Source organism: Artemia franciscana, chromosome 7 (assembly GCF_032884065.1).
Source record: "Artemia franciscana chromosome 7, ASM3288406v1, whole genome shotgun sequence".
Lineage (NCBI taxonomy): Eukaryota > Metazoa > Arthropoda > Branchiopoda > Anostraca > Artemiidae > Artemia > Artemia franciscana.
The window spans coordinates 9,597,212-9,619,273 of NC_088869.1; the positions used below are offsets into that span (position 1 = coordinate 9,597,212).

General features: G+C 34.9%; 2 protein-coding genes across 3 annotated transcripts in view; one reads left to right on the forward strand and one right to left on the reverse strand.

The window, feature by feature from the left end:
• Window positions 1–203: 203 nt before the first annotated feature.
• LOC136028820 (uncharacterized) overlaps window positions 204–22,062 on the reverse strand; it is a 34,007-nt gene continuing 12,148 nt past the window's right edge. Inside the window, exons 1-2 of one of the 2 annotated variants that reach the window (XM_065706740.1) lie at window positions 16,531–16,626; window positions 205–1,229 (exon numbers count right to left, since the gene is read on the reverse strand). In XM_065706740.1, the coding sequence (XP_065562812.1) occupies window positions 293–1,222 (930 nt within the window). In that variant the 5' untranslated portion in view covers window positions 1,223–1,229; window positions 16,531–16,626 and the 3' untranslated portion in view covers window positions 205–292. Of the gene's footprint in view, window positions 1,230–16,530; window positions 16,627–22,062 lie in introns of those variants that run through there. The other variant, XM_065706741.1, reaches the window with a different exon arrangement.
• Window positions 2,372–22,062, forward strand: part of LOC136028821 (uncharacterized) — a 79,979-nt gene continuing 60,288 nt past the window's right edge. The window contains exon 1 of the mRNA XM_065706742.1: window positions 2,372–2,485. Within this exon, the coding sequence (XP_065562814.1) occupies window positions 2,383–2,485 (103 nt within the window). The 5' untranslated portion in view covers window positions 2,372–2,382. The remainder of the gene's footprint in view (window positions 2,486–22,062) is intronic.

Below are 22,062 nucleotides of genomic sequence, written 5' to 3' on the forward strand. Positions count from 1 at the left end.
GTCAATTCCCCAGTAAGGTATAATTTTGTTTCCCTTAATATGCATGAAAATCGAAAAATATATGGGTTTGATGCTCAACTTCCAAAAATTTTGCTAAAAACATCTTATAATCGGCACTCTTAAAAAAAAGATAAAGAACACCTTAGAGATGAAAGTAATGCTAAGGTTTTGAAAAAAAAAACCTTTGAAGTGTTTCTGCTGTAAAGCTTATCTTTGTGAGTATTATCTTTACTATGTCTTTAAAATTAAAAGCAAGAAAATGATTTTAATGGAGAAACTTTTGAAGCAAGAATCAAATAACACTTCTAGCCATTTCACCAAATGTTTTATTGTAGCTATAAATATTCACTTCATTAAAAACAGGAATGTCTTTATAAAACTTGTCCAAATAGCTCCTATGGTTGATCAATAAATGAATACAATCCTGCTTCCTCCATTCACTCCAATAAATATTATAGAGATGATGGGCCAAATTGTGAACCCCAAATTGTAACCTTACTCTGTGCACTAGCTCAGGGTTTTTATATAGCACTTCGACCGTTGGACGTTCACCAGCATTATAATACCACAAGTTAGATTTATAAATCTTGTATGTCCCTAGATAAGCATCGATAAATCTAGCGTTAGGATGGGAAATTAGCACTTGATTCCCTAAGAATTGTTCATCGTCCCATCCTAAAGTCATTTCATATTTTAGATACTTTCTCAGAGGCCTCACTACATACACATCATTGTCTAGATATATCCCTCCATATTTCTTTAGTATTTCCATTCGAGCGATATCAGATCCGTGGTAAAGTCTCCATGCTTTACTTAAAGGTTGGCCATAAATTTCACTAGGTATTTCTAAATATTTAATAACAACTTTCTTTTTGAAATCGGGATCTTCTAATAGCCTTTCCCAAAAGTCTCCACTGAAATTCTTTAGATTTGTGTGCATATAAATAAAGTCAGGTCTATGATTTAAGTAAGCGCTGCGAATACATACATAATCGACAAAAGTAATAGTAGCTATATTCCATCTTATGTAATGTATAAAATTAGGCACTATAACAGTATTAGCTCCTGTAACATTGTCTATTAAATCGAATCTGAAACCGCCATTTTGTGATATTCTTAGGGAGTTGTTTTTTAAGTATAATGCTGCTCCTATGATGACTGTAAGTCCACATAAGATCACGAAACTTGACTTCAGTAATCTAGTATGACGTTGGGAGAGCATGTTTTACCTAGAAAATAATTATATATTTAGAGAAGAGAATTATAATTATAATATAATTCTAGAATTATATTTTTTTTTTTTGCAAAATTGGACCTTTAATTGTGAATTAAAATCTACAGTACTTTGAATTATAAAAAATGAATGTACGTGCTAGGTGTAAGGGTGAAGCCTGGTGCTAGTATCAAATCGAAAAGTCACCAGCGTAATGTAGCAATTGGGAATCTTGTTTAACCATAAACTGTTGCATACTTAGCAGGTATTTTAAAATATTTAAAAGAAGGGGGTATATAAGGCAGAATTCTTTCACCAGCTAAAAGTCGAATAACTCCTTAACCTGGCATGATTTTTTTCAACTGACTTTGGCGTACTTTGTGCTTACTGGATTTTGATCTATAATAATCCTTGAAGACCAAAATTGTTGATTAATTATAAATAATAGAGAAATTTCAGCTGTACTCCTACAAAATTGAGGATTATTTATTTAACTCGCCCTAATCAGATTGTTATGATGATTCAAGAAGTGTAAAATTCATTATGTTTAATCAAAACTTATCATCATCCTATAGAAAACTGTGAGTCTGAGATAGCTCGTTTATTTTGAAAAATAAAAAAAACACCCTCGGTAAGGAGGAAAACCTAGATTAAAGCAAAGATTTCTTTTAGTTTACTAATGTTAACAGTTCAGAGGCTAAGTCAACATGTTTTAGTGCTGCAGAAGGCAATGTAGTTCATCATCCACATTGGGTTTCTTTAACGTTAATACCAAAGAAAATGGAAATTTACGAGAGTTGGACCTTGGGCGATTAACTATGTTATGATAAAGAGTAAAAACTATTAGTGACACTCAGTAGCGTATCCAATTTTTGTTCGGGGGGACCAAGGGGGGTTGGGGTACAGAAAACTTTAAAAGACCTATCAAAAATGTGTTTTTATCTATTTTTACTGCGTTTTTATGAATCGAACAGAGCTTTTTTCTTTAGGGGGAGGGCTTAAGACTCCTAACACTTCCTCTGAATACGGACTTGGCAACACTTTCAGTGTAGCGTCGGGTGACTTTGAGTCTTGAACCTTAGCTTAATAGTACATTCCTTGTCAGGTTATTATCATACTTGTTTCAAAAAGAAAATAAATTTTTATTCCTCTTTCAGGCTCCTACTGAAATGCCAGCAGAGCTGGCTGAAAACGAACCAGAATTGGTCAACAATTTATTGCAGGAATGGTATGGTAAGGGCGTGAGCACAACCACGCAAATTTATTACCCCCGTAAGTGAAATCATAGTTTTTTAATACTCAAAGATACCAAAAGAAGGGGGAGTTCAAGACTTTCCATCTTTTTTCACTCTTGTCACTCTTGAATAGTACTAGGAAGAGGACCTGGCCTCAAAATATTATCATAAGTTTTGTTTTCGTGTTAATAGCCGGTAACTGTTATTAATCTTATCCGACGATGCTGGGAGAGGATTTCTCAATAACAATAAAATATTCTTTAATAGGCTAATAACACATTCTTTTACAGGTTAAAATCATAACAGTTTCAAAAAAAAAGTTTTTTATTATTTTTAGGTTTACCTACCGGCATTATCGCCAACTCAAGGGACCTACAATCTCTACGATGACACTAAACAATAACAACGTGGAAACAATAGAATTGTTTTTTAAAAAAAAGTGGAATTCCATTCAGGGGATGTTTTGGCACTATGTCCAACATTAAAATGTGAAAATTAAAACTAAAATATTTATTTTTAAACAGCCATAGCATCCTTACTTCAACGAAGATCAACCAGGAATTATTAATAAAATGATGTGAGACGATAAATTCATTCAAAATAAACAGAACGAAAACAATTAAATACAAGTTTTCAAAATATCCACTGAATTTGATTCCACTATCTTAAAAAAAATCTACCATTATTTCTAAGTTTTTTTTTTTAATATGGAAAGGCAGTTTAGTCTTCGTCGCTATTTAAGATGACATTGAATCGTTAATGGAGACAGAACAGGCCCCTGAAGAAAGTGAAAGGAAGGATTAAATCTATTTATTGGGGGGGGGGGGGTAAATTCAAATTGTGTAGCTTCCCCGAATTTCGATCTAGATAGTCTCATAGCTGATCTTGGGCTCGACAAGGACTACGAATAGGTGGAAGACTAACTATCGCCCATTGTGCTCGAGAAAGTGCCAGCAGACCGGGGAGAGGCCAACCTCCCATGTAATCCTCCTCTCAGCACTCACAAGTGACCTTGAGGAGAGAGACCAGGGGAAAAGAACAAAGTGGTAGTGGTTCTTCCCCTATATTGCCTCAGTTTTATCTGTGTAATTATGCCTTGTGCAATGTTTATATCTTCAGTGCTGAGTTTAGTGACCTCTTTAACTCACTTATTCTTGTTAGTATCTTTTCAGATCCTACAGACAAATTATATTCCTATAAAGGCAAGATTTGAGCCCTTCTTGATAGACAGATTCGGGAGGGAGAGGCAGGGATTGTATTCAAGCATCCACTACACATTTTTTTTATTTAAATGAAAATTCGGGTGAGATGTCCACATTATATGCGGCCACAATATCCAGACCTGAATAATTTTGAGTGTGTATTTTGGAGTGTGTGGTTGGTATTTTAACTAAAGTAGACAACCATAAAAAAGGGATAGGATCTGTAGTTTTGCTTATTGAAAGCTTAGACATAAATGTAAGTACATTTCAAAAGGAATATGTTTTAAGTGTTGGGAGCGGGAGGCTAATTTTTCAAAACATAATGCAGGTTAAAAGGGTTGTAGAGATGTATTTCAAATTCGTTAAAAAAGGGGGCTTGAGTGCTTCAATTACGCATTGCAGCCCATAGAGCCCTGCATAAGGATGCTAGTAAGACATATTTGGACGAATTGGCAGTTAATGCGCCTAGTTAGAGAGCAGAATTTCATAAAGTGGATTTTAACTATTTAAATGGACGATATCCTGTAAAATGTAAAGGCTGGATATGTTTTAGATGGCCAACGAGAATTTAAATGTTGGTGTTACAGTATGATACGGAGTTTTAAGAGGGGAAACGTGAAGATAAAATGGGTGTAATATGTCCAGTGGTGGCTCCGTCCATCGAAACGTTGAATCGGTGGGTATGGCTTCTTTACGAGTCTGCTAGTGAATCTGATTCAATTGGACATTTTTTCCAATTACAAATATTAGTCGGGATTTAAGTTAAGGGAAGAAGCAAACAAATACAAAGTAGAAACAATAGGGAAAATCTTTTCAAGACAGTGGAATTCAGTTCTGTGAATATTTCGGCCTATGTCCAACGGCCGTCTTCAGCACAACATGAGAACAAGAGAAAAAATATGTAAAATGAACTTACATTAAATTGGGAGAATTAAAACTAAATAATGTTATTTAAAAACTTTTTTTAAAAAACAGCCCTAGCATCCTTACTTCAACAAAATTCAACCAGGACTGACAAAAAGAATGAAGTGAGAATATAAATTCATTCAAACTAAAGAGAACAAAGTGATTAAATGCAATTTCTCAGAGCCAACCTTGCTTTTTTAACAGCCTGTCTCAAAGGCCTTTTCGTAGCTGGTTCAATACTATTATAAATCGGTTTAGTAAAATATTTTGTTGGATCATTTTTAATTAAATTTGAGTATAAAGAATTTAGTGAGTATTCCCCTAAGTCCCTGTTCAAAGAAATATTATTATTTATTTTGAGATTAATTTCGATTGATTCTCGAACCACCTGTTTTATTCCCAAATCACTACTGATGAGTGAAGATTTTTCAAAAAGTATCGTGTGGGACGGATTATTAAATATATGCCAACCTAAAGCAGAATCAAAGGAGTTGTTGGAACTATTTGAAATTAATGCCTTGTCTATGTCTTTTTTATGTTGTTGTAACCATTTTTCTAGATTCTGATGGGTCCATCCGACATAGTAATTTCCACAATCACAGGGTATTTGATAGACCCCTCTTTGGCGAGTAACTGGGGTCTTATCTTTACCGGAATTTAAGAAATTAATGATTTTAAAATTATTAGTAAAAATTACGAACAGATTATTTTTTGTGCACTTTTTTTTAATTATGTTGTGATTTTTGGTATATACGGAAGATAGACAATGGTTGAGGGCTTATCAGTAGCCTCACATTGTGAAATATCTTCTTCGATTTTATAAGAATGTCTTTTTATTCTACAGTTAATTATTTTATTGACAAAAGGAATAGGGTATCCATTACCAAAAAGAATATCTCTGATAAAGTTTATTTGTGCATTTATATACGAATCGGAGCAAATATTCCGGGCACGATAAATGAGGGAAGTTACAACTGCTCTTTTAACTTGTGGGGGGTGCTTTGAATTAAAGTGAAGATGTCTATTGTTTTGTGTTGGATTTCAATAGATAGTAAAATCCAGTTTATCAGCAATACGAATAATTAACACATCTAAAAACGTTAGTTTATTTTCAATTTCAACTTCTAGGGTGAACTGCAAATTTTGGTCACAAGTGTTAAAATGATCTAAGAAGCCCCGAAGTTCAGCTTCCCCATAATTCCAAAGTGAAATTACGTCATCCATATAACGACCCCAATAGACGTGTTTAAACAAATAAGAATTTAATGCCCAATTTTCAAGGTTCTCGACATAAATATTTGCCAGTAGCCCGGATAAAGGTGCCCCCATGGGTAACCCATTTTTTTGCTGACAAAAAGAATCGCGAAAGAATCAACGGAGGACGACTTGCCTATTTAATATAAGAAAATGTGCTGGGTTTGCAAGGGGAAATTTGTTGAGGGTAGTGGGAAATTACCAGTTTTTCAACTCCTTAATATTTGATGGATTTAATCCTTAAAATCAGTAAAGAGAAAATAAGTCTGATTACCGACATGGATCAGCACTTATTTGTAGAGAGATTCATGCGGGGAGGGTTTTATTTTCATGGGGATCGTATGATGGAAATTGGCCCGACTAGACGACGAACCGGTGAAAATTCAGACGCAGGTTTTCAGTTATGAACTCCTTTTATCGTGTCTCACTGCTCTTTGTCTTGTGGGAATTACTAATGACTGGATAATCATTGTGATCCAAGTTTTCCCGATATTGCCACTGTTGAGGAGAATAGACCCTAATGATGTTTTTTTTTTTTAAATTGATGGTGAAATACCCGTGAACTTCATGACAAGATAAAGGATTTTTTCCCACACATAAGCAGACCTCTGTCTAAACTCTTACTGAGTCACTATAATAATTCTTTGGTGGAGGATGGAGGTATCCCCGGGACACCTCCAATAAAAGCTTATTCCCAACCTTAATCCGATACAGAATATTGTTAGACACCACCTTCTTTTGCGATTGATTCTAGCCAATGATTAAATAAAAAAAAACTAATTTTTTTAGCTGAAAGTATGGAGCGACATTAAAACTTAAAACGAACAGAAATTACTCCGTATATGAAATGAGTTGTCCCCTCCGCAATCCCTCGCTCTTTACGCTAAAGCTTTTAATCGGTTTAAAAAGTAGAATTGTGGCAAAGAGTCAAACTTTAGCGTAAAGAGCGAGGGATTGCGGAGGGGACAATTCATTTCATATACGGAGTAATTTCTGTTCGTTTTAAGTTTTAATGTCTTTCCTTAATTTCAGCTAAAAAAAATTAGTTTTTTTTTTATTTAATTTCTGAACGTTTTTGAATTAATGCATGTTTGGTTTTGGCTCTCCGCACATAAATTATGAAAATGAAATTTGTATATTAATTCTTTTTTTTTTGGCTAAATGGCTTTCTCTTAGTTTTGATCAGACGATTTTGAGAAATAAGGGGTGGAGAAGGAGGCCTAGTTGCCCTCCAATTTTTCGATTACTTTAAAAGGCAACTAGAACTTTTAATTTTTAACGAACGTTTTTATTAGTAAAAAATATACGTAACTTAAGAATTAACCGACGTAACAAACTTTCATAACCTTATATTTTATTATGTATACGAGGGGGTTGGTACCCTCGTTAATACCTCGCTCTTTACACTAAATCGTAAGTTTTATCCCAATTCCTTAAGAATAACCCCTGAATCAGAAAGGCCGTAGAATAAATAGTTGAAATTACTAAAAATACTTTAGCATAAAGAGCAAGGTATTTATCTCCTCCTAAATACCTCGCTCTTTATGCTAAAGTATTTTTAGAACCCCTCATATGCGTAATAATCTCTGTTCGTTTTAAGTTCCAATGCTACTTCTTCCTTTCATTTGAAAAAACGTTTTCATGTTTATTTTTCATTGTTTTCTTATAGTAATGCTAGAGAATCCTGCGCCCTTGTCATTGAATTTTTCTTCCCCCATGACAGATTCCTCCAAGGAAAGATCCTCCAATATAGCCCCCTCTCCTCATTTTCGACTATGTTGAACAAAATGGCTATCTCAAAATTTTGATCCGTTGACTTTGGGAAAAAATGAGCGTGGGAGGGGGCCTAGATGCCCTCCAACTTATTTGGTCACTTAAAAAGGGCACTAGAACTTTTCATTTCCGTTAGAATGAGCCCTTTTGCGACATTCTAGGACCACTTGGTCGATACAATAACCCCTGGGGGAAAAAAAACAACAAAAAAAAAAAAAACAAACAAATAAACACGCACCCGTGATTTGTCTTCTGGCAAAAAATACAAAATTCCACATTTTTGTAGATAGGAGCTTGAAACTTCTACAATAGGGTTCTCTGGTACGCTAAATCTGATGGTGTCATTTTCGTTAAGATCTTACGACTATTAGGGGGTGTTTTCCCCTATTTTCCTAAATAAGGCAAATTTTTTCAGGCTCGTAACTTTTGATGGGTAAGACTAAACTTGATGAAACTTATATATTTAAAATCAGCATTAAAATGCGATTCTTTTAATGTAGCTATTGATATCAAAATTCAATTTTTTAGAGTGTTGGTTACTATTGAGCCGGGTCGCTCCTTACTACAGTTCGTTACCACGAACTGTTTGATTTCAGGATCATAAAGATACACAGAATCCTCCAATTCGACCAAAAGCCTTACATGAATACATTTATTGACAAATATAAGGGTAAACGTTCTAAAGCAAAAACGAAGGTTGAAAAGGAGATATTTAAACATTTTAAATTCAGCCTTTGTTAAGATACGCGAGAGTTTGCACCGTAGGAGTCGTTCTGAAGTTGTAACCGAACCAAAAAAATGTGCTCGAATCATGGCGATTCAAACTTTACATCGTTCACGATCATAGGCTCTAAATAGGCCCTTTTAAATAGGAAAAAAAGAAACTGAATCTTAAATAAAAAACTCTGTCGCTGGCAGTGCCATTTATGAAACATCAAAGAAACTCGTGTTGGAATTTTATTACAATGTGTATTAGCTCCAGTGGCCGTGGTATTACTCCTGTTGCACTGATTTACTCCTGTTAAAAGTTAAAACAGGATGTGATGGGCGATTTGGAAAATTATTTCTCGAATTGACTACATAAATTGGAACGGGTCCATTATCCGGAGCTAGTAAAGCACCAGGCCCCAAATAAACTATTATTTTTAACATTTGAGACGGGGAGCGACGTGATTTCTCACAGTTTTCTTGCAGGTCCGAAGGTGTAATGCGTGCAAACTGACAATTTGGAAATCAAAAAGTCTGTAAGGGGATGTCTACACACTGTGTGAAGGAGAATTTCAGCATGAGTGCTTATAAAAACTGTGTAGATAATAGTTTAGTTCCAAGAGCGAAGATCATGGCAATTTGCTCTGTAAAATTAAAATAAATACATGGTTAGAATAGAGAAAAATGCCATGCCAGTCATACCGGACGAGGTCTATGTGCGCGCTGTCGGTGTATAGGTACTACCCTATGGAAGTCAACTAACTTGGACCAGAATGAATGTCTACAGTACGGACACCTTATCGGTCCGGAGAAAATTTAATCATAAGCTGGAGGAGGGTCTGTTTTCCCCATCTCAGCAGTATTTTTATTCTATGTAGTGTTTTCCTATGTTTGTTTCGTGTTTACGCAAGGAAGAATTGTTTTTGATATATTTTAAATAAGAGTGTCCAATAAAATACTATTATTTTTGCTACCACCACTGCATCTCCAGGCTGGACCTCCGCAACCTCTAGCCTTCGGCCGCCCTAGTGGCCACCGCTGCGCTCCTGGGTCTTCTGCCACCATAGTGGCCACCCCCCGCCCTGGAGAGGTGGGGGAGTCTTTCCCAAGTGCCTATTTCTGTCAATATATTGCTTTTTTCCCAATGCTTATTTCATATGAATATGCTGTTTTTCTCCTAGTGCTTATTTTATGTAAATATGTTGTTTTAAATTTTTTTTTTTTTTTAGCACATTTAATTTCATTAAAAACAAAAAGAAATTATTTTTTGTATTTTTGAGCATAGGGAATAAATATTTATTCAACAGATTGGGGTTACTTTCGGTTAATTGTATTTTGACAGAGATAAGAGTAATATGCATTAACTGAAAATTTCTTTCGGCTCATTTCTTTGCGGGCCATCAGTGTCTGGCAAAACCGCACTTTTTACGATAATAATTCAAAATTGCAGTAAAATGTTTTTAGAAAATCCGAAAAACATCTACTATTGCTATAGCGTGTGGCAAGAATCCTATGATAAAATAAAGACTACTGCACCAGACACAAAATTCATGTGAGGACCTGACGTGTTTAATATTATTGAACCAAATTTTGGTTGTGGAAAACGTAGAAAATGACTGTTATCACTGGAATGTGAATTGTAGATTGTTTGAATACGAAAAAAGCTTATGGAGTACTACGTAATGCAACATGAATTTTGTATGTAAATATGTAATACTGTATGTGTCATTATTTCAATAAGAACACTTCACTGAATTACATTTTTATATTTCCAATATTCTATATGGCCAAGCCCTTGGTACTCTACGGTCGGACGTCGACAGTAGATGGTTCATTGTATGTTTTGATAAGTAATAATTTTGCATTGGAAGAATAAACCCATCCATCATATTCATAAAAAAGTGGAGATGAAATATTCCAAAAAGGTGTGTGTAAATGATACGGTTATCTTTGTGTAGAATGCTGACAAAAACAAGCTTTTTAATGATGGAACAACTACTAGTGGTAAAAAAAAGTTCACATTTAAATATAATACCACGAGATGCTTTTTTCAAGCCAATAGCAAAAAATATTCACTTACTATATCTTTGAAATACGAAATAAAGATGATATAAATATGCTAGTCGTGATTTTTCCTATAGGAAAAGTATTGTTTGTAGTGATTTTTTTTAGACTTCGTTTTCTTTGGAACATGAAAATTTTTCAACTTTTTTTTATATTTTTTTGTTTATTTAAATGATATTGAAATTTTATTCTTGGTACTTGTTAATATAATACATTTAAAATTCGTGTCAGATTCGCTTAGTAAAGGAAACTTATGATACTGTAACCGGTTTCATTCAACTGGAATAAAAATTTATTCATGGAATAAAAATGAAAAAATTCTATTCTCGGCACCTCTTAATATAATACATTTAAAATCCCGTTTTATATTCACTCAGTATAGGAAACATATACAAATGTAAACCGGTTTCATTCAACCTGAATAAAATTTATTCATAGATTTATCATGGGTTTAAAAAATATTAAGTACTCATGTAAGTATGCAAATGAACAACTCATGGAATTATACAAATGAGATCTGGTAGCGAGAGAATCTGGTAATCTGGTTCCTAGGGAGGGTTCTTGACTGGATCCGGTGGTCAGGTAAACCGGTTATGCTAATTATATTCCTCCTGGCTTATGTAAACGAGGTTAAAATGCCCTGAGCGATTGGTCCTTCTGGACCTTTTCACCCACCACTATTCATATATGTCCCAAGGTCATAACTTAAACACTTGCCTTCCGGCTCTAGGTGTTTGTGCTAACCCCAGAGCCTTTTGTTGTTCGATGTCTGAACTATTTTCAACAAAATGTCTATCCTAAAATTTGTATTTCATTGGTTTTAGGTAAGAAGGCATGGAGGGGGGGGGCGTTCTAGTTGCTCTAGTTTGGAGCTCTTAAATAGCGACGAAGACCACACTGCCTTTGCATAACAAACAAATACAACGTAGAGACAATAGGGAAAATTTCAAGACAGTGGAAGTTATTTCTGTAGATATTTCGGCCCTATGTCCAAGGGCCGTCTTCAGCACAATACAAGAATAAGAGAGAAACTATATATATATATATATATATATATATATATATATATATATATATATATATATATATATATATATATATATATATATATATATATATATATATATAGAACTTGTGAGGATTAAAACTGAATAATTAAAAACACTTTTTAAAACTTTTTTTAAAAATAGCCCTAGCATCCTTACTTAAACGAAGTTCAACCAGGACTGGCGAAAAGAATGAAATGAGAATATAAGCTCATTCAAACTGAAGAGAATAAAATGATTAGATGCAATTTCTTAAAGCTAATCTTGCTTGTTTAGCAGCCTGTCTCAAAGGCCTTTTCGTAGTTGGTTCAGTACTATTATAAATCGGTTTAGTAAAATATTTTGTTAGATCATTTTTAATTAAATTTGAGTATAAAGAATTTAGTGAGTATTGCCCCAAGTCCCTGTTCAAAGAAATATTATTATTTATTTTGAGACTAATTTCGATTCATTCTCGAACCACCTTTTTTATTCCCAAATCATTACTAATGAGTGAAGAGTTTTCAAAAAGTATCATGTGGGACGGATTATTAAGTATATGCCAACCTAAAGCAGAATCAAAGGAGTTGTTGGAACTATTTGAAATTAAGGCCTTGTCTATGTCATTTTTATGCTGTTGTAACCGTTTGTCTAGATTCTGATGGGTCCTGCCGACATAGTATTTTCCGCAATCACATGGTATTTGATAGACCCCTCTTTGGCGAGTAACTGGGGTCTTATCTTTACCCGAGCTTAAGAAATTGATGATTTTAAAATTATTAGTAAAAACTACGTACAGATTATTTTTTGTGCAAATATTTTTTAATTTTGTTGTGACCTTTGGGATATACGGAAGATAGACAATATTTGAGGGCTTATCAGTAGCCTTACATTGTGAAGTATCTTCTTCGATTTTACAAGAATGTCTTTTCATTCTACGGTTAATTATTTTATTGACAAAAGGAATGGGGTATCCATTACCAAAAAGAATATCTCTGATAAAGTTTATTTTTGCATTTATATGTGAATTGGAGCAAATATTCAGGGCACGATCAATGAGGGAAGTTACAACTGCTCTTTTAACTTGTGGGGGGGGTGATTTGAATTAAAGTGAAGATATCTATTGCTTTGTGTTGGCTTTCGATATATAGTAAAATCCAGGTCATCAACATTACGAATAATTAATACATCTAAAAACGGAAGTTTATTTTCAATTTCAACTTCTAGGGTGAACTGCAAATTTCGGTCATAAGTGTTAAGATGATCTAAGAATCATGAATAATGGGAGCACCTTTATCAAGTTACAACTGCTCTTTTAACTTGTGGGGGGTGATTTGAATTAAAGTGAAGATATTTATTGTTTTGTGTTGGCTTTCGATATATAGTAAAATCCAGGTCATCAGCATTACGAATAATTAATACATCTAAAAACGGAAGTTTATTTTCAATTTCAACTTCTAGGGTGAACTGCAAATTTCGATCATAAGTGTTAAGATGATCTAAGAATCATGAATAATGGGAGCACCTTTATCCGGGCTACTAGCAAATATTTACGTCGAGAATCTTGAGAATTGGGCATTGAATTCTTATTTTTTAAAACATGTCTATTGGGGTCGTTACATGGATGACGTAATTTCACTTTGGAATTATGGAGAAGCTGAGCTTCGGGGCTTCTTAGATCATCTTAACACTTATGACCGAAATTTGCAGTTCACCCTAGAAGTTGAAATTGAAAATAAACTTCCGTTTTTAGATGTATTAATTATTCGTAATGCTGATGAACTGGATTTTACTAGATATGGATATTTTTTATGTAAGAAGGAGGGTACCAAAGGCCTTCAAAAGGAGTATAAGGCTTGGCTTTTATATTTTTAAATAAGATGTTACTCAGCTAAATTTGGTGAACATTCTGTTGACTAAAGGATAGATTTAACCTCTCGACTCTCGGTGCCTGGATTACATAGAAAAAACTAGATTTTTCCACTGGAACTAAGGAGCAACATTATAGTTTGAATAGGACAGAAATTGTTATGTATATAGGGGGAAGGGGCTTCCGTTTCCTCAGTACTCACTCTTTACGTTGAAGTCTTTAATTCATTTAAAAATACTTGTCATTGAAATTTCAACGGCCCTTGTATTTGAGCAGTCTTTCTAAAGGAACTGTGACAGAAAGTCAAAAGCGATGGTCAAAGAAGGGACAGCCCCACTCATATACGAAATATAATAGCTATTTGTTTTAAATTCTAGTGCTGCTCCTCATTCCCAGTTGAAAAACTTTCTATTATTTTCCATTATTTGATTTCTGACCGTTTTTCAAACCATGGCGGGAAATCTCCTCCTCTTCCCGTGTAAAATTTCCTTCGGTAAACTGTCCTTAGAAAATTCGTTTCCCGTTGAAAATTCTCCTTGTGAAAAATCCCCTAGCAGAAAATTCCCCCAAAACAAGTTGCGTATACTTTCTAAGCTTTTGATAAGTTATATTAAACTTAATGAATCCTATGTATTTGGAATCCACATAAGAAACCAAATCTTTTGATGTATTAATTGTTATCAAAATTCCTTTTTTTAGAGGCTTGGTTACTGTTGGGCCGAATAGTTTCTTACTAATAGTTTGTTACAGAGAAATATGTGAATTAAATGAATATAAGATGGAATGTGACATCCTACTGTGAAAACGATTGTTCATTTACGAGCGATCCAGCGTATTTTGAAAATCAAATACACCCTTTTCTGGAAACACCATCAGGCAAAAGTTCAACTTTAATATAAAAAGTGGTAGTTGAGGGTTCTTAAGCCCCTTTTATTAGTCTTTTATCCGTTGTCAAACAGTTCGTGGTAACGAACTGTAGTAAGGAGCGACCCGGCTCAATAGTAACCAAAACTCTAAAAAATTGAATTTTGATACCAATACCTACATCAAAAGAATCGCATTTTAATGCTGATATTAAATATATAAGTTTCATCAATTTTAGTCTTACCCATCAAAAGTTACGAGCCTGAGAAAATTTGTGTTATTTTAGAAAATAGGGGGAAACACCCCCTAGAAGTCATAGAATCTTAACGAAAATCACACCATTAGATTAAGCGTATCAGAGAACCCTACTGTAGAAGTTTCAAGCTCCTATCTACAAAAATGTGGAATTTTGTATTTTTTGCCAGAAGGCAGATCACGGATGCGTGTTTATTTGTTATTTGTTTTTTTGTTTGTTTTTTTTTTCCAGGGGTGATCGTATCGATCCAGTTGTCCTAGAATGTTGCAAGAGGGCTCATTCTAACGGAAATGAAAAGTTCTAGTGCCCTTTTTAAGTGACCAAAAAAACTGGAGAGCATCTAGGCCCCCTCCCACGCTAATTATTTTACCAAAGTCAACGGATCAAAATTCTGAGATAGCCATTTAATTCAGCGTAGTCGAAAAACCTTATAACTATGTCTTTGGGGACGACTTACTCCCCCACAGTCCCCATGGGAGGGGCAACAAGTTACAAACTTTGACCAATGCTTACATATAGTAATGGTTATTGGGAAGTGTACAGGCGTTTTCAGGAGGATTTTTTTGGTTGGGGGAGGGGTTGAGAAGAGGGGGATATGCTGGGGGAACTTTCCATCGATAATTTGTCATGGGGGAAGAAAATCTCCATGAAGGGAGCGCAGAATTTACTAGCATTATTTAAAAACACAATGAAAAAATAAATATGAAAAAGTTCTTTCAGCTGGAAGTAAGGAACAGCATTAAAACTTAAAACAAACAGAAATTATTACCCATTTGAGGGGCTCGCCTCCTCAGGGGCTGCTTCCTCATCAACGCCCCGCTCTTTACGCTAAAGTTTTTTACTGTTTTAAAAAGAAGAATTGAGAGACAGAGTCAAACTTTAGCGTAAAGAGCTTGATGAGGAAGCAGCCTCTTTCATATACGAAGTAATTTCTGTTCGTTTTAAGTTTTAATGTCGCTCCTTACTTTCAGTTAAAAAAAACTTGTTTTTTTTGTTTAATTAAGATACTAAAACTGAATAAAATGAATTAATAAAAAAATCAAAGGCAAGTAAGAGCAGTATTAAAATTTAAGATAAAATTCGTTCGCAGATAAGGTGGGCTGCCCTCAGCCCCCGCTCTGTACACTTAAATCCCATAGTGCTATACTGAAAGTATATTTGGGTACAATAAATATAGTAGGTTGGTAATCGCAAACGTTTATTTCCTGTTGGAATTTCAAACCCTTAAACTTGCGAATTCTAATGTTTAAACCAAACCCAAGTCAATTAGTCCTTCTATTCCTGAAGTAGTTTGATTTTGCTCACTTTTATCTCATTCCAATTGCTTCTGTGGTGAAAAAAATTGTTCTTGAAATAAGTGTTTGGAAAAAAAGCCGCCATATTATGAATATTGGGGGGTTGAAGGGGCAGTCCGTCTTACATACAGGATAATTTATGCTGGCTTTAATTTTTATTGTCGATCTTTAATTTCATTACAAAAACAATTGTTCTCTAGTTAATTAAGAACGGAGCTGCCAGTTTCAGATTGAAGTCGTGATGAAGACAACACACATGAGGAACAAATACGAGTATTTTCATTTGGGGATTAAACCCGATAAGGTGACAAACTAAATTTGAAAATCCACTTAGTTTATTTTATTTATTTATTATTTTTATTAGGAGTCTCAGTTTTTCTTTAATTTTAGTCAAAGATTATTCTAAGAAATGAAACTATGAATATGTAATAGGTTATGGTTGTTGAGTGAGATAAGGTAAAGACTGAGATTTATTAATAATAATAAAAAAAAATATCCAACATCAAACATCCAATACTCCCCCCCCCCAAAGACTTTATTGCCGTGAATGCAGGAAAAAAAAGTGTTCAGTTCTTTACCACCAAAAACCTCTGGTAAAACCTAGTCTCTGCATTTTCAAAAAGGGCCAAAAAAAGTTATTCTGTATGTTAAGCTGACTTTGGAAAATGTATTGATGAGATTTTGCATTTCTATCTACATATCTTATAATTTCTCGAAATCTCAAAAATGTAGATGCTAGATTTCGGCAGAAGCCAGCCAAGCTGCTGACAATTTGTTTCACATATAACTTTAATTTAAACGATTACGTTTCAATTGTAAACAGCTGACCTTTACAACAAACACAATTAAAACATAAACAACTTACAAGCTGAAATCTAATTCACAATCCAAGAAATCATATTTTTTAAACGGCTATTTGAAAAATTATTTTCCCGGTAGAAACACATTTCGAGACCTTTTCACGCAGATTCCTGAGAGTGATCGATAGACACTTTCTTAGGAGTCGGATTTGTTTTTTCTGAGTTGAGAGATATCGAACAGACCTGAAGATGGGACAAAAGAAATAAATAATTTATAATTAAAAAGTTAAAGATCACCTAATTGGCGCCTGAATAATCATGTACTTTTATTGAAAAGTTGGGTTAAGATAGAAAATGTTTAAAAAATGGTGTTCTTTGTGCTTGTCAAGAATTCCAGTCTTTGAAGTACCAAGAGCATCACAAACAAATGAAAAATTTGCTCTCTCTCGGATCAATCTGAGGTATACTCATACCTGAACATCGTAATTTTTGAAGAGTGTACTTAGTTGTATCAAAGTATTTAGTTTTTTAGTAAAGTATTAAAATTCTGTTAGTATTGTCACTTTAAAAGGCGAACAAAAAAAAATCAAAAATAGTTAGTTAGTTACATTTGATTCCGACAATCTGTTGATTCCAAAAGACAGTTACACCTTCAAAGAAAAGCTAAACCTTTTTAAGCTTTTACTATCTGTTTCTAGGTTTTTTTTGCCTATTTTTTGCCCTGGTTTATTTCTCTGATTTGGCACGCGCTACAATCAAAAATTGTATAGCTAGAGATTGAGGTCTTTCTTATTAAAAATTAAATAAAAAAACAAGTTTTTTAAATGAAAGTAAGGAGCAACATTAAAACTTATAACGAACAGAAAATACTCCGTATATGAAAGGGGCTTTTCCTCCTTTACGCCCCGCTCTTTACGCTAAAGTTTGACTCTTTCTCTTAACTCTATTTTTAAAACAGTAAGAAACTTTAGCGTAAAGAGCGGGGCGTTGAGGAGGAAAGGCCCCTTTCATATACGGAGTAATTTCTGTTCGTTTTAAGTTTTAATGTTGCTCCTTACTTTCATTTAAAAAACTTGTTTTTTTTATTTAATTTCTGGACGTTTTTGAATTAATACATGTTTTGATCTTGGCTCTCCGCACATAAATAATTAAAACAAAATTTGCATACTAATTAATTGCAATTTATCGGAAGATTTTGAGAAAAAAGGAGCGAGGGAGGAGGCCTAGTTGCCCTCCAATTTTTTGATTACTTAAAAGAGCAACTACTACTTTTAATATTTTACAAATGTTTTCATTGGTAAAAAATATACGTTACTTACGAATTAATTTACGTAACGAGCTTTTTATTCGTATGTTTTTATTGCGTGCATGAGGGGGTTCAACCCTCTTCGGTACCTCGCTTTTTACCCTAAAGCTTAAATTTTGTCCTAATTCCTTAAGAATGACCTCTGAATCACAAAGGTCGTAGAATAAATAGTTGAAATTACTAAAAATACTTTAGCGTAAAGAGTGAGGTATAACGAGGAGGTAAACCCCTTATATGCGTAATAATTTTTGTTCGTTCTAAGTTTTAATGCTGCTCCTTACTTTCAGTAGAAAAAACTTTTCATATTTATTTTTTCATTGTTTTTTTTCAAATAAGTTTCTCCATGGAAATATCCTCCCACGTAACCCCCGTCCCCCTCAAATATTCCCCCTAAACAAAAAAAAATCCCCTGAAAACGTCTGTACACTTCCCAGTAACCATTACTACATGTAAACACAGGTCAAAGTTTGTAACTTGCAGCCCCTTCCACGGGGATTGTGGGGGAGTAAGTCGTCCCTAAAGACATAGTTATTAGGTTTTTCGACTATAGTGAATAAAATAGCTATCTCAGAATTTTGATCCGAAGACTTTTGGGAAAAAATGAGCGTGGGAGGGGGCCTAGGTGCCCTCCAATTTTTTAGATCACTTAAAAGGGCACTAGAACTTTTAATTTCTGTTAAAATGAGCCCTTTCGCGACATTCTAGGACCACTCAGTCGATACGATAACCCCTGGAAAAAAAAGACAAATAAACGTGCATCCGTGATCTGTCTTCTGGCAAAAAATGCAAAATTCCACATTTTTGTAGATAGGAGCTTCAAACTTCTACAATAAGGTTCTATGATCCGCTGAATCTGATGGTGTGATTTTCGTTAAGATTGTATGACTTTTAGGGGGTGTTTTCCCCTATTTTCTGAAATGAGGCAAATTTTCTCAGGCTCGTAACTTTTGATGGGTATAACTGATCTTGATGAAACTTATATATTTAAAATCAGCATTAAAATGCGATTCTTTTGATGTAACTATTGGCATCAAAATTCCATTTTCAAGAGTTTCGGTTACTATTGAGCCGGGTCGCTCCTTACTACAGTTCGTTACCACGAACTGTTTGATTGAGACAATTGGGACAAACAGTCAAGCTTTGGCTTAAAGAGCAAGGTATTGAGGAGAGGGTGACCCTTCATATATGGAATAATTTCTGTTCTTTTTCCAAATAATTCCGGTAAATATGGCTCATTCTCTATGGAATATACCCCTACCCCTGACAGAAAGCTCTTCCTTGGAAATTTTTTCTAACGTTAAGTGTTCCGCACCCGTCTAATTCCCTCAAGAAAGTTCCATTCTGGTTGAGAATCCCCCTCCATGTGGAATTACTTGCGGATGATTCAGCCTGAAGAATTCTCCTTAGCATTCTTTCATTTGGACAAGACTCTAATCGTAATTGGTTTCCCGATCATTCCAGAAATACGCCTTTCCGTGGAAATTATTTCCCATAAAACAAAACACTTAGAAAAAAGCCCCTGTATAATTCCCTCGGAACATGCCCAAAAGAAAATCTTTGCAAAGAAAAATGCAATACAATTAAAAAGAATACCATATAATAATTCTGTCAAATCCCCCCGTGTAACATATCCCGTGGAATATTCATCCACAGAAGTTTCCCTCCCCTAGGAAGATTCTCCCCATGGAAATCCGCCAGAAGCACAATTCCTTCCCCATTCCCCCAATAAATGTTTTTAAACTTACCAATAACAAATAATATACGCAAACAATGGACGAATTTCATAACTTACAGACCTCTCCCATTGGACTTTGGGGGGTCATTATACTCCTAGAGACATAATAATTTGATTTTTCAGCTATTTTGAACAAAATGGCTATCTTAAAATTTTGAACAGATAGTTTTAGGGAAAATAAGAGTAGGAGCCCAGTTGCCCTCTAGCCCTTCTGGTCACTTAACAAGGGTACTAGAACTTTTAATTTTTGTTTGAATGAGCGCTCTCCCGATCTTTTAGGGTCACTGGGTCAATGCAATCACCCCTTAGAAAAAAAAATCGTAGCGATGATCAATCTTCTGGCAAAAAATGAAAAATAAAACCCCTTTAGTAGTGTTCTCTAATATTTTGAATCTGATAATGTGATTTTTATCACGATTCTATGACTTTTAAGGGGTGTTTCCCCTTTTTTCAAAAATAAGACAAATTTTATCAGACTCGTAACCTTTGATGAGTAATACTAAACTTAATGAAACTTACATATTTGAAACCAGCATAAAAATCCAATTCTTTGGATATATCTATTAGTATCAAAAGTCCATTGTTTATAGTTTTGGGTACTATTGAGCCGGGTCACTCCTTACTTACAGGTCGTTACCACGAACTTTTTTATATTTTGTTTCTCCTGACCACTTCATATGGATGGTGATACACGGAGCTTTGGAAGGTAATCTGTAGAAATACAGGAGGGCTACTTGTCCCTCCTTTAACATCTTACCATATCCGGTCAAGATGTTGAGATAACCATTTTTCAAGAGCAGTTCAAAGATCCATTAAATATGCCTCCAGAGATGACAAAAGCCCCACAAGCCCTAGGTAAAGGACCGTAAACAATGCAATTTGATAACTCCTTATAGAAAAGTTTTAAAGTGGAAAAAGTGGACACATCTGACTTTGGGGGTCTGATCGGCTTGAAGCCTACGGGGATCCTTCGCTGGGGTAAGAAGGTTGCAAATTCTTTTGGGCGAGGGGGAAGGTACACAGCCCAGGAAGGAACAAAAAAAGTATTTTTCCCTGGTCATTTGGAAACTTACAGTTGTGAATCCTTGGGCTCAGAGGAAGCTAATATACGGAACAAGTTTAGTGGCTATCCCCCCCCAAAAAAAAGTGAAAAAGACTGGACACACTGGGTTTTCCATATTGGGATCGTACTTATATCGTTAAGTCCTCGAGCTAAGGGGTCCCAAATACAGGAATAAATGAAAAAAAAACAAAAAAACAAGGGGTTCCCAAAAACTGAAGCCCGAGAAAAGGCCAAATTTCACTTTTCCGATCAGCTGGAAACTTACTTTCTTAGTTCTTCGGCTATGGAAATCCGCACGCAAGAGGAAAAACTACATATTATATTTGGTCCTTCAAAAAAAAAACGGTAACACTTATAAGTTTACCTTAGACTTTAGGTCCTCCTGAGCCATTTTTGGCGCATAGGGCATCGACAAAGCCTCTCCATTCATCACGAAGCTGTGTGGCTTCAGTGATATCTTTCCATTGTGGAGTAAGTGAAAGTTGGTCTTTGTCAGGTCCCAATCATGCTGCCTTCGCAGTGTGTGCTTTGGTCAGCCTCGTCTTCGTCTTCCTTCAGGCTGTCACTGATACACTCTTGAGGGAAGTCTTGCTTCGGGCATGTGTAGAGTATGACCCAAATATGTTCAATTTCGTTTCTTCATAACTTCGGTCACTATGAGCTGGTTCGTTTTAAGCCGGATTTCCCTATTAGTAATTTTCTGATGCCAACTGATTTTGAGGATCCGCCGAAGGCAAATGTTTTCAAATCTGATGCTTGTCCAATTCTTCTCTTGATTTCAAATATTACTTCTCGAGTATTTTCTATCCAGCTTCCTAAGTATTTAAATTCTTGGACCTGTTCAACATCTTTATCGGAGCATTGAAGAGCTAAGGGAGCCAGATGTGGACATAATTTTATATTTGTCGACGTTGATCGACAATCCGACCTCTCGGGCTTTTTCTGAGATTTCATTGAATAGCAGCTCTAATCGATCTTTGGCGTTTTCTAGCAGTACTATATCATCTGCAAAGTCAAGATCTGCAAGCTGCTTGCTGTTGACGTTTGCTCCATAGCCCGTAAACTGTCTGAGTATGTAGTCCATTACCATTGTAAATAAAAGTGACGATAATACACATCCTTGTTTGACACCAGTAATGATTTTGAATTATCTTGTAACTCTGTTTTCTGCTTGCACACAGCATTCTGTTTCTTTGTACAGGGTGATAATCAGGTCTACTATCTTAGGGGGTATTCCTTAGTGCTTAAGGATTTTCTATAATAATTCTCGGTTAACCAAATCAAAGGCCTTTTCTAGGTCAGTAAAAAGGAGATACAGCTTTTTATTCCATTCCTTTGATTCTTCAACCAGCATTCGAACCAGCATTACGAAGATGTTGGTCCAGTTTCTGCTGTAGGCACTATAGTATAATAATTGACATAAGTTTACTAGGTATCAACATTATGTTAAAGTTGCCACAAACAAGCGCGTCGTCTTTTTTGAAGAGCTTAAT